Source organism: Medicago truncatula, chromosome 1 (assembly GCF_003473485.1).
Source record: "Medicago truncatula cultivar Jemalong A17 chromosome 1, MtrunA17r5.0-ANR, whole genome shotgun sequence".
NCBI lineage: Eukaryota > Viridiplantae > Streptophyta > Magnoliopsida > Fabales > Fabaceae > Medicago > Medicago truncatula.
The window spans coordinates 7,979,767-7,993,734 of NC_053042.1; the positions used below are offsets into that span (position 1 = coordinate 7,979,767).

The 13,968-nt window shown below is 33.1% G+C and overlaps 2 protein-coding genes across 2 annotated transcripts; one reads left to right on the forward strand and one right to left on the reverse strand.

Annotated features, from left to right (window-relative positions):
• Positions 1–3,174: 3,174 nt before the first annotated feature.
• Positions 3,175–9,041, reverse strand: LOC11415306 (transcription factor bHLH140). The gene is made up of 6 exons (XM_003589410.4): positions 8,901–9,041; positions 8,694–8,803; positions 6,146–7,110; positions 4,688–5,336; positions 4,433–4,603; positions 3,175–3,880 (listed from the first exon to the last, which is right to left on the reverse strand). The coding sequence occupies exons 1-6, from the start codon at positions 8,926–8,928 to the stop codon at positions 3,560–3,562; spliced, it is 2,244 nt and encodes a 747-aa protein (XP_003589458.2). The 5' UTR covers positions 8,929–9,041; the 3' UTR covers positions 3,175–3,559.
• Positions 9,042–10,806: 1,765 nt separating this feature from the next.
• LOC11422487 (L10-interacting MYB domain-containing protein) lies at positions 10,807–13,746 on the forward strand. Its single transcript, XM_024777943.2, has 3 exons — positions 10,807–10,975; positions 12,413–12,748; positions 12,869–13,746. The coding sequence occupies exons 2-3, from the start codon at positions 12,419–12,421 to the stop codon at positions 13,448–13,450; spliced, it is 912 nt and encodes a 303-aa protein (XP_024633711.1). The 5' UTR covers positions 10,807–10,975; positions 12,413–12,418; the 3' UTR covers positions 13,451–13,746.
• The last annotated feature ends 222 nt before the right edge of the window (positions 13,747–13,968 follow it).

Consider the following 13,968-nt stretch of genomic DNA (forward strand, 5'->3'; position numbering starts at 1 on the left):
ACAACTCGGTGCCTTTTCTGGGATTATTTGGTGGACCTTAGAACTCGAATTGACCAACCATGGGCCCTTATTGGGGACCTTAATGAGATCTTACTTCCTTTGGATTTAATCAAAATCAAAATTTCATAAAAAAACATCGTTCATAATTTCAAATGTTAGTGCAATAAAAATAGCAAAACGACGGGTGTGCCCGTCTTTTCGCTATATATACAAAGAGAATACATGGATTTGTGATGTTTTTTCACTTTCAATTAAACAAATTTGACTATAAGAATGTTGTTTTATTGTTCACATTTAAAAGATAAGAATTTATATTATATTTTTTATATCATTAAAAAAAGATAAATATGATTTATATTTTGATGGTGTCATTCAAAATAATTTTAATCGAAATTTCATTAATAAAATATTATTTGTAATTTACACGCATTAGCGCAATAATAAAAGCAGACATATACAAAATGCTCGTTTGAGCATGTCTAAACGTTAGTATATATGCTGATATCACCAGTTTAATATAGTTAAAATAGGTAATTAGTTTTCGAATTCCCTATATTTGAATTAAATTAAAAATTTTAAAATATTGAGTTAATATAGGTTTTGAATTAGATTAAAAATAAAAAATTATTGAATTAATATAGATAAGATATGAATAGTTAAAAAGTCATCCTAAAGTCTTCTATTCTCTTTATATATAGTATACAATATTATTTTTTTGAACAAAACAAAATGAGCTATATTACTCGAACAAAAAAGTCTTCCTGCACAGACGTGCAAAAGAAGAAAACTTAAGGTTGATACACAATATAAACAACCAAAAGCAATAAAAAAAATAAAAAATAAACTACTATATAGCCGATATGCAGATAATATGATAACGCCTCCAAAAATTGTAGTCAAAATTAAACATAATATAACCCGGTTTCAACCACAAAAAAGAATGAAACTTAACATGTTCGTTCAATGAAAGAATACTTTCTTCCTTGTACTTTATTTTTAATTATAATAAAAAGGTTTGTCCAATATGCTTAAGGCTTTGTTTGGATTGATGGAATGAGGTGGAATGGAATAGAATGGGGTGATATCTACATATATTCCCTTGTTTGGATTTCTACATAATGTATGGAATGGCATGGAACATGATGGAATGCATTCCATCCCATACAACCCTTTTACTCTATTTTTCATTCCTTCCAAATTGGAGGGTATGCAATGGAATGGAATCTCTTAATTAGATAATTACTCTTTTACCCTTTTTAATTTTGGTTGTCAGTTTTGTACTCCATTGATTTTCTTTTATCGTGGTCCTGCATCTCCTTCGTCACACATAATACATAACACGACAACCTTGTCTCTTCCAGCAAATACATATTTCTTCCTAGCTGTATTTCATTCTATTCTAATGAAAAAGTTCCAGTAATTAAAATTGTCAAAGTTGATTATGTTTCTCACGGTTTCTATCATTAGTTAATTGTATGTGTTTTAGTCGACAGAGATGCATCGTTTCATGATGATTAGGTTTATGAAGACAAACTTTGTCGTATTAACTTATATTTGATATCATTAGTATGTTGTATGTGTTTTGGTATTAACTTATATTTGATATTATTAGTATGTTGTATGTGTTTTAGTTGACGGAGATGTGTCATTTTATGATGACTCGGTTTATGAAGGCATATTTTGTTGTATTAACTTATATCAAAGATTTTCATTGTCAAAATTTGAGTTTCAAGTTCATTTTTAGTACAATTAGGTCATATATAATGTTAAATTTGATTTTATCTGATATCGTTTGTCAGTTGGATCTGTTTCAGTCGACGAAGATGTTCCCTTTTCAAGTTGACTTGATTTGCAAATGTATAGTTCGTCGAGTTGACTTATACCAATGATTATGATTGTTGAAAGTAGAGTTTCATGTTCATTCTTAGTTTAATTAGGTCATATCGTACATTTAGTTTGATCTTATTTAATATCATTAGATGTTTGGGTTTGTTTCAATAGATAAAGAAGTGTTGTTTCATATTGACTAGGTTTATCAAGGCATGGTTGTTTGAATTAATTGATATCTAAGGGTTCGATCGTCAAAATTAGAGTAATTGATTTAAAGGGGTAATCGGTCGAACCATAAACCAAAGGGGTAACTGGCCTTGTATGGCTATTGGATCAAGTAAGTAATTGAATCAAAATAGGAGAAAATTAGTGAACCGAGGGTTTCGGTAAACCGGGAATATATTCCTTCAAATATATAGACACGCATATTACTCAGAAATTTTGGTTGAATATTTATACATCATTCAATTATTTATGTTATATTATACTATTATATTAAAATAATTTAAATTTTAAATGAATTTTAGCACCCAATCTAGGATTACATATTATGCATACTTAAGAATTTATCTATATATACTCATAACAATGCACAAGAGAATACATCTTTTTGAGTTGAAGTATTTCTTCTATTTTTCTATTTTATTTAAATTATTTTATCATTTCTATAATATTATGTAAATTATAAATAAAATAATTAGTTAAAACTTATTAAAATAGAGACAGTCTATAACAATACGAACGAACCATAATAGGCAAGGTAAAAAAAGCATTATTTTGACCCTGTATAAAAAAAGTAACGTGTTTTGGTGTAAAAAATAAATCTTTAATTTTACTTTTCACTTCAGTATTTTTTATCATTTGATTGTTTGTTTGTATGTAATAAAAACGGAAGGAGATGCATATCAATATTGATGCAATAATTGGTATTTAGCACACAAACTCTTAAAAGATAAACTTTTCTCGAATGTTCTTTCAAAAAACTCTTCTCAAATGTTGTCCTTTTGCTTTTAACAAATATAAATTATTAGAAAAATGTGATAGGATAATAGGGATGTATTCAAGACTAAGTTTATGATGCGAATAGAATAATAGTGTCAATTTTTTTTTTGGCAAAACAATAAAGACTATGTATTATCCCATCCTAAACAACAGTTTAGTAGTTTTTTTGGGCTAATTTTATTAGTTCAAGTTCATTTTTTATTTTTTTTTGACAAAATTAGTTCAAGTTCATTTGTAACCTTAACAATTGTTAGCTACCAATTTTCTTTTAACATTTATTTTTATAGACATTTTTTAATCTTTATATAAGATAAATTAACCAAGTGATTAGATGCAAAGTAATTAATATCCTTCAGTAAATGTCAATTTGTTCTGATAGTACCAAAGTTTAATCCCTAACTGAAAAAAAATTTAGTTAATACTAAACTCTTAGCTGAATTACAGATTTTCAAAACCTTTTTTCTATGAGAATCTAATAATTGATAGAAAAAGAAGACAATACGAATTAAGTTTCTTCTATACATACATAATAAGTATTCATTTGTTAACTCCTTGCTAATTTTACCAGGAATACGTCCCCAAGGACTGTGGTATGGCCCCGAAGCGAAGTTGGCAGATTGACCAGCAGTTCAAAAACATTTAGCACTGTAACATTGGATATTTCTCTATTTGACCAAGGTGAGTCTACGTATATATTTATCGTTCTTTTCCTTTCATAGATTAGCACTTACTTGGTGCAGGCACCAACCAAACGCCCGTTTTCGAGTAGGTTAGCAGGAAAGGGTGCTTGACAGCTACTAATATGTGACTTTAAGCGGGGTATGTTTGGATGTGCACTTTTACATTTGTGGCACCTCAACTCCATAGACAGTAGCTTGTCATCATCTTTCAATGTTGCTTTTCCATGAATAGATACCTCATCAATTATATCTACTGAGTCGCGAAAGAAAGCAGTGTTAAACGAGTTCCAGTGCTTCTTATTCTTCAAATGTTTTGAGTCAAAGTCCTGGCTAATAACATGTAAATGTAGTTGTCGCATTGAAGGAACCTGCAGCACGTAGACATGTCCAGAAATTTTAACATATATGTATATAGTGTACACAAAAAAGGGAAAATAAGATTTTACAAGCCATGAAAATTTTAGTTTACAGATAACACCTAGAAGCATGCCCAACAACAACAACCAAACCTTATCCCACTAAGTGGGGTTGGACCTAGAAGCATGCCCATAAAAATTAAAAAAAACTTAACCATGACTTAAGCTACTTGTAGATGCACCTTCTCAGCATAACAATAGTACAATCGAGTTATTTCATATCGGTTTTTCCAACACATGCAAACAGATGATTAATAACCGAAAAAAAGGGAGCAATTAATGATCCTTAGAGTGTGCATGCTGAATTATCACTTAATTGTAGAGTTATTGAGATAATGACGAAAATATGCCCAGCCACAAAAAATCATTTTCAACCTCAATTCAATTTGAATTCAATTTGGCCGCAGCTAACTTAAATTTGTTTTACGGTTAAAAACATGCTAGAGTCAAATTCACTCATTAACCAAGTGAAAAAAATAGGTCTTGAATATAAACTCTGCATACCGAGTGATATCCAAGGCGAAATACCAGTGAAGAATTCTCACTCAAGAATTTCTCAGCCCATTTTAAACCCACTGCATGCATCCTTTTCAATACCGAAAGGTGCTCATTTTGGACATCTGACAGGCAATCGAGACCTCCACTCCGTGCCAACACCAGAACATGTTTTTGTGCCTGCAAAGCACATAGAAATTCAGTGCAATACATTTAAAGAGTCAAGCATGTCAGAAAAAAGTGAATAAAAAAAGATGAATTCACCTTAGGATACATATCATTCAATACAACAATGTCCTCTGAAATTTCAAGCAAGTCATCCTTATGCTTTTCAGGATGCATAGCTATTAGATGAAGAGCTTGAGCCCATGATCCCCATGCCTTCTTTGTGCTCCCATCGGTTCTTTTATGCTCTGAATCTACCTTTTCATCTCTAGAACCCGTAAAGGTCGTGTCAAAACCATCATGGGTTCCCTTGTATTTCTTGCTTTTTTCCAATTCGTGATCAGCATCTCTCTTACTCTTTTGATCGGTATTTCTGGAACACTGTTCAGACTGATCTTGCAACTCCAAAGACTTTTTTCCAAGGTTTTCATTTTGATGTACCGTGTTCCTAACAATTGATGCAAAACCTTCAAATAGTGATGCATAAGCATCCTGGAGAACCTTGCAGCCTCTTTCATAATCATTGTTCAGACAATTTGGTCTTTGTGGATTCATATTAGGTCCAAGGACGTGTATGACATGGGTCACACCTTCTCTGGTGAACAAAGGAGAAGATGAAGGTAGAGGGACAACAACAGCATTCCCAGGTGAAACAGTCTTCGCTTTTTCTTTGGTTGCAGACTCCAGTTCAGGACCTGCGGCATCAAAAATTGATGCATTAACACCTCCACCGCCAGGTTTCAGTCGCCTGCAAATGTTTTTTCATTTCAACCAAGAGAACATGTGAAAAATGACAGGTTTAATTGATCGAAAACATTATTAAAAAAAAAACTGAAAACATATTCTATCCATGGGAAATGAGTTAAAACTAATGAGATTCAAATCAATAAGCAAGCTTAAGCATTGGCGGTAGAAGATGCATCACATACGAAAAAGTGATAGGCGTTAGTCTAGAATTTGATTGTAAAATTACAGTTAACAGAAACTTCCTAATGTGGTATCAGACAGCTAGAGATCAAGGAAATCCTAAGGCTTTGTTTGCGAGTTTGGAGGGGAGGGTTTTTGAAAAAAGGAAGGAGCAAGTGGAAAAAATAGAGAACTTTGGGAGAGGAGGGCTTTGGGGGGTTCATTTTTCTTCATAATATAGAACCCTCCTCATTTTGGGGGATTCAAAAATTGTATTGGAGGAGGGTTTTGGGAGGTTCTGGAGGGTTTACATGAATTCTTCAAATTTAATCCGCGTTGTTATAATATTCTTAAATTAAAAATATATATATTAATCATAAGCATTAATTTATCACTCTAAAAAAAATACTCTTTCAAATTTTTAGCATTAATTTATCACTCTAAAAAAAAATACTCTTTCAAATTTTTAGAAAGATTTCTCAAATTTTCCCTATATTTCCTACCCCCCAAAGCCCTCCCCTCCCCTCCCGTCCAAACTCCAAAACAAAGCCTAAAACACACAGCATATCATATAAAACTCATATTTTTCACACATGCAGTTCTTTGAGGTCTATTTTATGCGTGTTTATTAACTATCTACTTCATTCTCACCAGTTCGCAGCATTTGCAATGACATTACAGCGCAAACCTCCAGTTGAATAAAGGCGAGTGATGTCTCCAACATGGGTAAAGAACTTCTGGGTGTCGACGTTCTTTTCTGCCGCTTTGGATTTAACTAAGGACAAAATTTTTGATCTATGTGTCAAATCAACTAGAACAAGTCTGGCATTCTCCATCTTATTTGAGTACTCTACAACCTTCTCAACAATAATATCTGCTGCCTTGTCATGGTTGAATTGGAAATCTGCTGTTGAAATAGAGGGAAATGCCAGAGTCGGAGTATCATCAAGAGAAACTTGATTGTGACAGGAACCAGCAGGTATATTAGTCTGACCTTCTATATCTTTTGACCCTAACTTGGAATTATCATGCGCTGATGGGATTTTTTCCATATCTTTGCAGAGGGAATCATTTTTTCCAGAAGTCTGGGAAGTAGAGTCTCCAATGGTATTTTCTTTAGATGCAGTATCAACTGGTACCTCTGCCTTTTTCAGGAATTTCATTATACTAGATTGGATTTTGGAATCTGGATTTTTCTGACCGAAGCAGCCATGTGAAAGGTTCTCCAGTGGCCCAAGTTTTTGATATGTATCAATAGCATCTTTGACATTACTCTCACTCTGACAAAATGTTATTCGGTTAAAGCCTTCGCTTAATTTGGGCAACTCTTTACTTTGAAGCATTCTATTCACAACTGCAGCAGCTTTTCCACCTTGCAAATTTCCTTCATGCCCAGATCGTTTAACAGATCGAGAAATACACAGCTTGGCAGGAAGGTCGAGTACAACTGCATGGATATCTATTTGGGATTCACCCCGAAGCTTTAAAAAATCTGACCGCTGTTCTCTATTAAGATTGCACCTGTCAATGAATACACTCTTCCCATCTTTCAATCCTCTAGCTGCACTACTTAGGCATTGAGCTTTACTTCCTGCTTTACCGTTTCCAATAGTGTCCTAAAGCAATAGAAAGTACAACCAATATTAGTAAAGATTCAAAACCAGCTCCTGCAATCAAAGCACGCAGATTTTTCACATCATGCACCAAGGGATTATTATAGTTGCGGAGCTGCCTAATAAAACTCACAAAAACCGAGGGTAAGAAGTTTCAGTGAAAATTCCTCACTTTCGTTCCCTTCATAATACAAACTTCCAAACAACAAGAACCAAGCCTTTTCCCACTAAGTGGGGAATGAATAATTCCCTTATCCTCAATCCAAAAACACCTAGAAGCCCTCAAGCAGACTAGAACTAGAACACGCATTAACTGCTTAGGATCTTTCAAATAAAAGCATATATGAAAATTTTCGAGATCAAGATGAAGATCAAAATGCACAAGTATAACACACACCCCTTGATTCACCTCAGGGTTATCAAACACACTAAAGTAGTGTTTAATAGACAGGTTAGAACAAGACAGAAAATAACTCAACACACATTTTTTTAATGTTTGATGTATTGCTTTTTATTACAAAAAAAAAAAAAGATAACACACCTAAAGGCTAAAGCCCTCGTGCAGACTAAAACTAGAACACCCATAAATTGCTTAGGATCTTCAAAATATAGGTGTATATGTAAATATCCAAGATCAGGATGAAGATCAAAAGGAATAACTCATAAGTACAACACACACCCTTGATTCAACTCAGGGTGTTATCGAGCAAATTAGAGTAGTGTTTAATAGACAGATTAGAACGAGACAGAAAATGACACAGTACATGTTTTTCTTCTATGTTTAATGTATTATTATTACAAAAATATAATTGAATGGAACATTTTGATTCCGATGAAAAAGTGAAACCAAAGAGAAAAACATAGTTTAATTCTTCAAGTAGTGCTAGAAACACACACTTTCTAACACATTTTCTATTATCGGTCAAAATTCACATGGGTCCGTATAAATTTGGTGGAACCCATGTGAGCTTTAACCAATAAAAAAAGTGTGTTGACAAGTGTGTGTCAAAGGGCACGTTGCTAAGATTATTCTTTTTTTCGCATGCCAGATGTATAATTTCATTCACTCCTTTTTCATCAATTCCCTCACTTCTTTCATTCTAACATAGAACCACCCCTTGAAATCAAAGACGTATCCAGTGTCAGCCAGACACAATATTACAAGCAACCACTTCTATTTTTTCAAACTATTGCAGATGTCTACGTGTCAGTGTTGAGCCATGTAATGTGCTTATGCTTCATTTGCAAATGAAAGTTGTGTACAATGTCCTATGAAGCACGGACACTCCTCGGATTAGGTGTGTCCTGGTGTCAGAAACGTTGACACGACACTGACACATATAATTACACTGAATTATGTGATTTTCTCAAATTATTAGTGATGTCAGCGTGTCATTGTCTGTGTCGTGTCCGGTGTCCATGTCTGTAACCGTGCTTCATAGTACTGTCATGTAATGTGGTTATATACTTCATAGTCTACGACTAATGATTATCAGTTACCATCTAAAAAAAGCATAAAACTTGAGTGGTTTCGGTGAAACCCAAGAAGCATTTAATCAAACAGGTAAAAGGCAAAGTTTCAAAACCTGACAAACGCGAAGCCATGTGCGAGAAGAGGAACGCATAACTTCTTCACAGAAGGTGGATTTCCCGCTTCCAGGTGCACCAACTAAGATTACCAAAATGGGTTTTGCATCTGCATTATTAATTTTCATGATTCATTCGCATATATGCATGAATAGAGAGAGAGAGAGAGAGAGAGAGAGAGAGTGATGAAGGTTATAGAAGGAAACCTTTGTTGTTGTCGAGGTCCATGTCCATGTTCGAATACGAGATTCTTCTTGTTTAGGATTCTATGATCTGAGGAGTTGTGTCACTTTTTGGGTTCAAGACAACACGTCACACCAAAATAATAGTCTATCACTATGCAAAAATCAAATTTTTAAGTTGATTCATTTAAATGATGTAATTAGTCAATAGTATAAACCAAATACATCATTTATGCATGAGGATGCGTGTTTTTGCTTCTGGACCAAATGGATTGTTTATCTAAAACAAAAAAAAAAGTAATGTTATTTGAACAACCCTTTCTTGTGACAACTTGTTAGACAACCAAATTATACAAAGAAATTTAGGTAGTGGCACAAAAATCAAAGTAATAGAGAGATAAAGTAGAAGGACAATATGAGTATGAGAGAGAAAGTTGTCACGAAAGTTATCAAAAATTGATTGTTCAAATATCATTTCTCAACAAAAAATGATCTTTATATGTATTCTTTTTATCTTGATTGGTGTAAGAAATTTAAAGGGAGTGATGATTAAAATGAATTTATGTTTATCTCTTTAAAAAGAACTCAAAATATCAAGTATCTCTTATTTCAACGGTCGTTTTTTGTTTTTTATCGGGAAGGTGAATGGGTTCTCATTGTCTCTTTAGTTGTGGTGGTGTTTTTAGATATCATAGTATTACGACTCCTAACTTCTACGATCCTTTTGAACAAACTTTGAGATTGATTTACGCTGACTTTGATAGGGATAACAATAGGCACCATTTGGACCAGAAATGTTCATCTCCATATATGTGTTAGTAAAAAATTACTCATGCTCTCGACCATGGTGGATGATAAATTTAGTGTCAATCCTCCTATATATTTTTTTTTGTTAATCTTTGAAATGGAACCATGACAATCTAAAGTTTGGTCAAGAGATAAGTAAAGTTTAAATAAGAGTCATTTCACTCAGAAATTGAACTAAAGTTCTCTTAAACAATTCGTTGTTTGAAGGAGCTCATTAATCCTCATATCATCTAGGTACCGAGGTGCTTGTACTTGTGCCCATTTTCCACAATTTAACAAAAAAAAAAAAAAAGACAATAAATAACAATAAAACACCACATTGTAATTAAAAAATGATCTAAAATATTTTAAATCAACTTATAAAATATTACATATTATGGTATTTAGCTATTAAAATCATCTGATCGTAGCATGATCGTAGCAGGAAGGATAACAATTTATGTTTTAAGAAATGTTCATGTTAAAGTTTAAATACATGTAAAAAAAAGTTACTAAGATATGTTTATGTGTGCGGGTTGTGGGTGAGTTTACACGAGAGTATTTGTACACATATCGATTCAAATATTTAGATGCACAAACCTAAGTTTAAACTCATAAATGTATTAAGATTTCTCTCCATTTATCTTATTTAGAGAGATAAAAACATAAAGGAATTTGGAGAGAAAAAAAAAATCCTCAAAAAGAGTTTGTATAGCAAAACTCATTTAGTGGAAGAACTCATTATCTATTTTTTTTTTTATTTATATTTATCTATCTTAAAATGAAATTCTCTAATTGTTATCGTAAAAAGGAAAATGCCAACAATTGCATTGAAACACTAATTAAGAAATCAAATATAATAGTATTTGTATTTAAAATTGTGCAGTCAATGCATCAAAAAGTTTTAAATTTGTCCTTTTCATCTTAAGATTTCATCTTTTAGTTTTCTTAATCAATACTTCCGAAGACGCCGGTTAACATGACCCGTATAAAAAAAATAAAAAATAATTTTAATTATGTAACTTGGTTGGTAACTTAACTCAGAACATCCACTTATTTTAAAAAAAGAAAGAAAAACGATGTTCTAATCCTAACACTAGAGTTTGTTTTCTTCCATATACATTACTGAGATAATAAAAGAGGGAGAATAAAAAATAGGTGAATAATAATAAAGCACTGAAAATAAAAATGATGAAAAGTGAATATTCAGTCACTGAGTCACGTTCTCTGCCAAATTGAAACTGATTGATAATACGTACGACACACTCGGATTCATTCAAATTCAACAACTCGAAGCGAAGCTGTTGAGCGAGGTATTGAATTTCAAAACCTTCTTCTTTATTCTATTCTATTCTTAGTTAGGGTTTTATCTTTCCAATTTTTAATTCAATTCGATTTCCCTTTTCATTTTATTTTTTCTCAAACATTACATTACTACAATAGATAGATACACTCACACAATGCTGCTGCTTATTTTGCTTCTATTTGAGCTTTGTCACCCTCCTCCTCGGTTTAGGCATGTCCTACACAACACTGACACGTATAAATTCATCTAATTATGTTGTTATCTCAAATTATTATATGTGTCGTATCCGGTGTCCGTGTCTGAGTTTGTGCTTCATAGCCTTGAAATGCATAATAAAGGGAATTCCTTGATGTAAAGAAAGATGCTCAGCATTAGTTTAGTTGATCGATATGTAGTGGTGAAAGAGGTTTCTTTCCCCTTCACCCCTTGTTTTGATGTTTTTTGGTTTGTCTGTGTTGGTCTTTTGAATTTCTTTTTTCTATTTAATTAAGTGAATCGAATGTTGGTGGTCTTTTATATAGTATAGCAAACAGCAATTCCATGATATGAATAAAAAGATGTGGAATTTGAGGCTGTAGATCTTTCTTTTTATTTCCTTTCTTTCTGCATAGTTAACTTGAGTGTAACTGTTGTTGAACTGATTATATAGGATGCTAGTTAGTGGGGTTAAGTTCTAACTCATATCTGCAAATAATAGACTCTTAAATCAAACAAAATTTGGTGGCAGTTTTTGTTTTAGTTATGGTGCCCTTTGAGATAGTTGTGACACTTATGTAAAAATGCTATTGTTGATCATGACAAGGGTAGGTATAAGCTTTTAGCAAATATAGGTGAAAGTTGGAGATCATATCTTACCACAAGTTACACGATTTATATATCTTGGATCCATAGTACAAAACGATTGAGAAATAGAAGGAGATGTAAACCATCGAATTCAAGTTGGGTTGTTGAAATGGATGAGGGTCTCAGGTATTTCATGTAATAAGAAAGTGCTGCTCAAGTTGAAGGGAAAATTTTCCTGAACATCTATAAGACCGACAATGTTGTATGGTACAAAGTGTTGGGTTGTAAAGAACCGACACAAAAGATGGGGTAAAACCTATAGTAGAAAAGATGGTGGAAACTAGGTTTATGTGGTTTGGACATGTAGAGAGAATACCTCGGAATTGCAGTAAGGAGAGTGGAATTGCAGTAATGGAGGACAATTAAATCACTAGAGGTAGATGAAGACCTTCAAAACTATAAAAGAAACTAGTAAAAACGATCTAGAGATTAATGAGTTGGATAGAGTATGGTATATGATAGTGTCGTTTGATTATGTAGTTGACCCCACTTAGTGGGATAAGACTTGGTTGTTGTTGTTGTTGTTCGGTGTAGTATATGTGAAAGGTGTTTTCAAGAGAATCTTATTGAGCAAATTACTGAATTTTAAGCATTCATGCAGGTGCTGATGGAACTTGAATCCAATAATCAACCCAAGCAAGAGCGTTCAAGGACAAGATGGACAGCATCACTTGACAAGATATTTGCAGACTTGGTTGTTAAGCAGATTCAACTGGGGAATAGACAAAACGATACTTTTGACAAGAAAACGTGGAATCACATCCGTGATGAGTTTAATAGGAAAACAGACCTTAATTTCAATAACAATCAATTGAGGAAGCATCTTGATGTTCTTCGGACGCGCTTCTATAATTTGAAATCTACTAATGATCAAAGTAATGGCTATGTAATAGATGATCCCCTTTACATTGGCCTTGAACAGTGGGAAGACATAGGGGTAAGTTAAGTTCCTTTCTCTATACCTAAATTTCCTTATGCATTATACTCTAAATTGAATTGTTTACTTTAGAAGAGTCAAATCTAATTTTAATATGAATTTGTTACGTTTTCTATACAGGCACAGCCTAGGAATGAAACAGTTAAAGGGAAAGATTGTCCGATATATGAGCAACTCTGCGCAATATTCACAGACTTGCCCGCTGATGGGAAATACGCTCAATCTAGTCACTATGGAGAGTTAGATAAATCTTTCGGTATCAATGCTGCTTACTTGACTTCATATCCAGAAATTGGGGTCTCTCATGAAAATCCATCATCATCAAAATCCATTCCAAGGAATATCTCAACAGTTGAGAAAGTGACCAAGAATACTCTTGATAGGAAAAGGAAACGTCCTAATGAGACACAAACTACTAGTCTAGATCAAGACACATGCAATGCTATGGCAGAAGCCATGTTAGAGATGATTTCTGCGTCGAGGTTAAGAGCAGTTGTTTCGAGTGTAAGTGATGATAAATTTTCCATAACAAACTGCATCAAGGCTCTGGATGAAATAAAAGGCATCGATCAAAATCTTTACTTTTCTGCATTGGACCTCTTTGAGAATCCTAGTTTCAGAGAGACATTCATTTCTTTAAAAAGTGTCAAGATAAGGTTGACATGGTTGCAAGGAAAGTGCAGTAAAAGTTCCTTCCGTTAGTATAGGTTTAAGCCATTTTGAAGTTGGCTTCATTGACTTAGGCTATGGACTTAGCATACCCTTCTTTTTGTTTTGCTGTAAGTAATTTTGTTTTAGCTCTTGCAACCTTTCTAAACTGTTCAAGTGCCATTTGATCTGAACATGATTCCTATAGTTATTTCTCTAGATATGATTTTGATGATCCATTTTATCTACACTTATCTTTGATACCTATTAGTTAAATGTAAACAAATGATATCCTTTGCAAATTTTATTGCCATGTTAATGATTTATGACTCAAACCATTTTATATTGAATTTGTAGTCCATTAACTTCATGTATATTCATTTAACCTGCAATGGTTGAAAAAAAGAGAAGACTTCTGTTGTACTTCATTCTACTGATAAAGGAATCCAACTGTTCATGTATCTTCTCTTCATTCAGAAGTGTTGTCAACAAATCAAAACCCAAGGGTATACACCATGATTCTTATGGGTCAAGCTTGCATATATTAAGGGAGATACTTTTCCCAACCCCTA

Bases quoted from the DNA above. Each gene is read 5' to 3' on its own strand.
- LOC11415306 (XM_003589410.4), bottom strand. From the start codon at position 8,928: ATGGACATGGACCTCGACAACAACAAAG. The intron at 8,804-8,900 runs GTTTCCTTCTAT...TTAATAATGCAG, and splicing joins GGACCTCGACAACAACAAAG to ATGCAAAACCCATTTTGGTA. The intron at 3,881-4,432 runs GTATGCAGAGTT...TACGTGCTGCAG, and splicing joins TTCGCCTTGGATATCACTCG to GTTCCTTCAATGCGACAACT.
- LOC11422487 (XM_024777943.2), top strand. From the start codon at position 12,419: ATGGAACTTGAATCCAATAATCAACCCAAGCAAGAGCGTTCAAGGACA. The intron at 12,749-12,868 runs GTAAGTTAAGTT...TTTTCTATACAG, and splicing joins AACAGTGGGAAGACATAGGG to GCACAGCCTAGGAATGAAAC.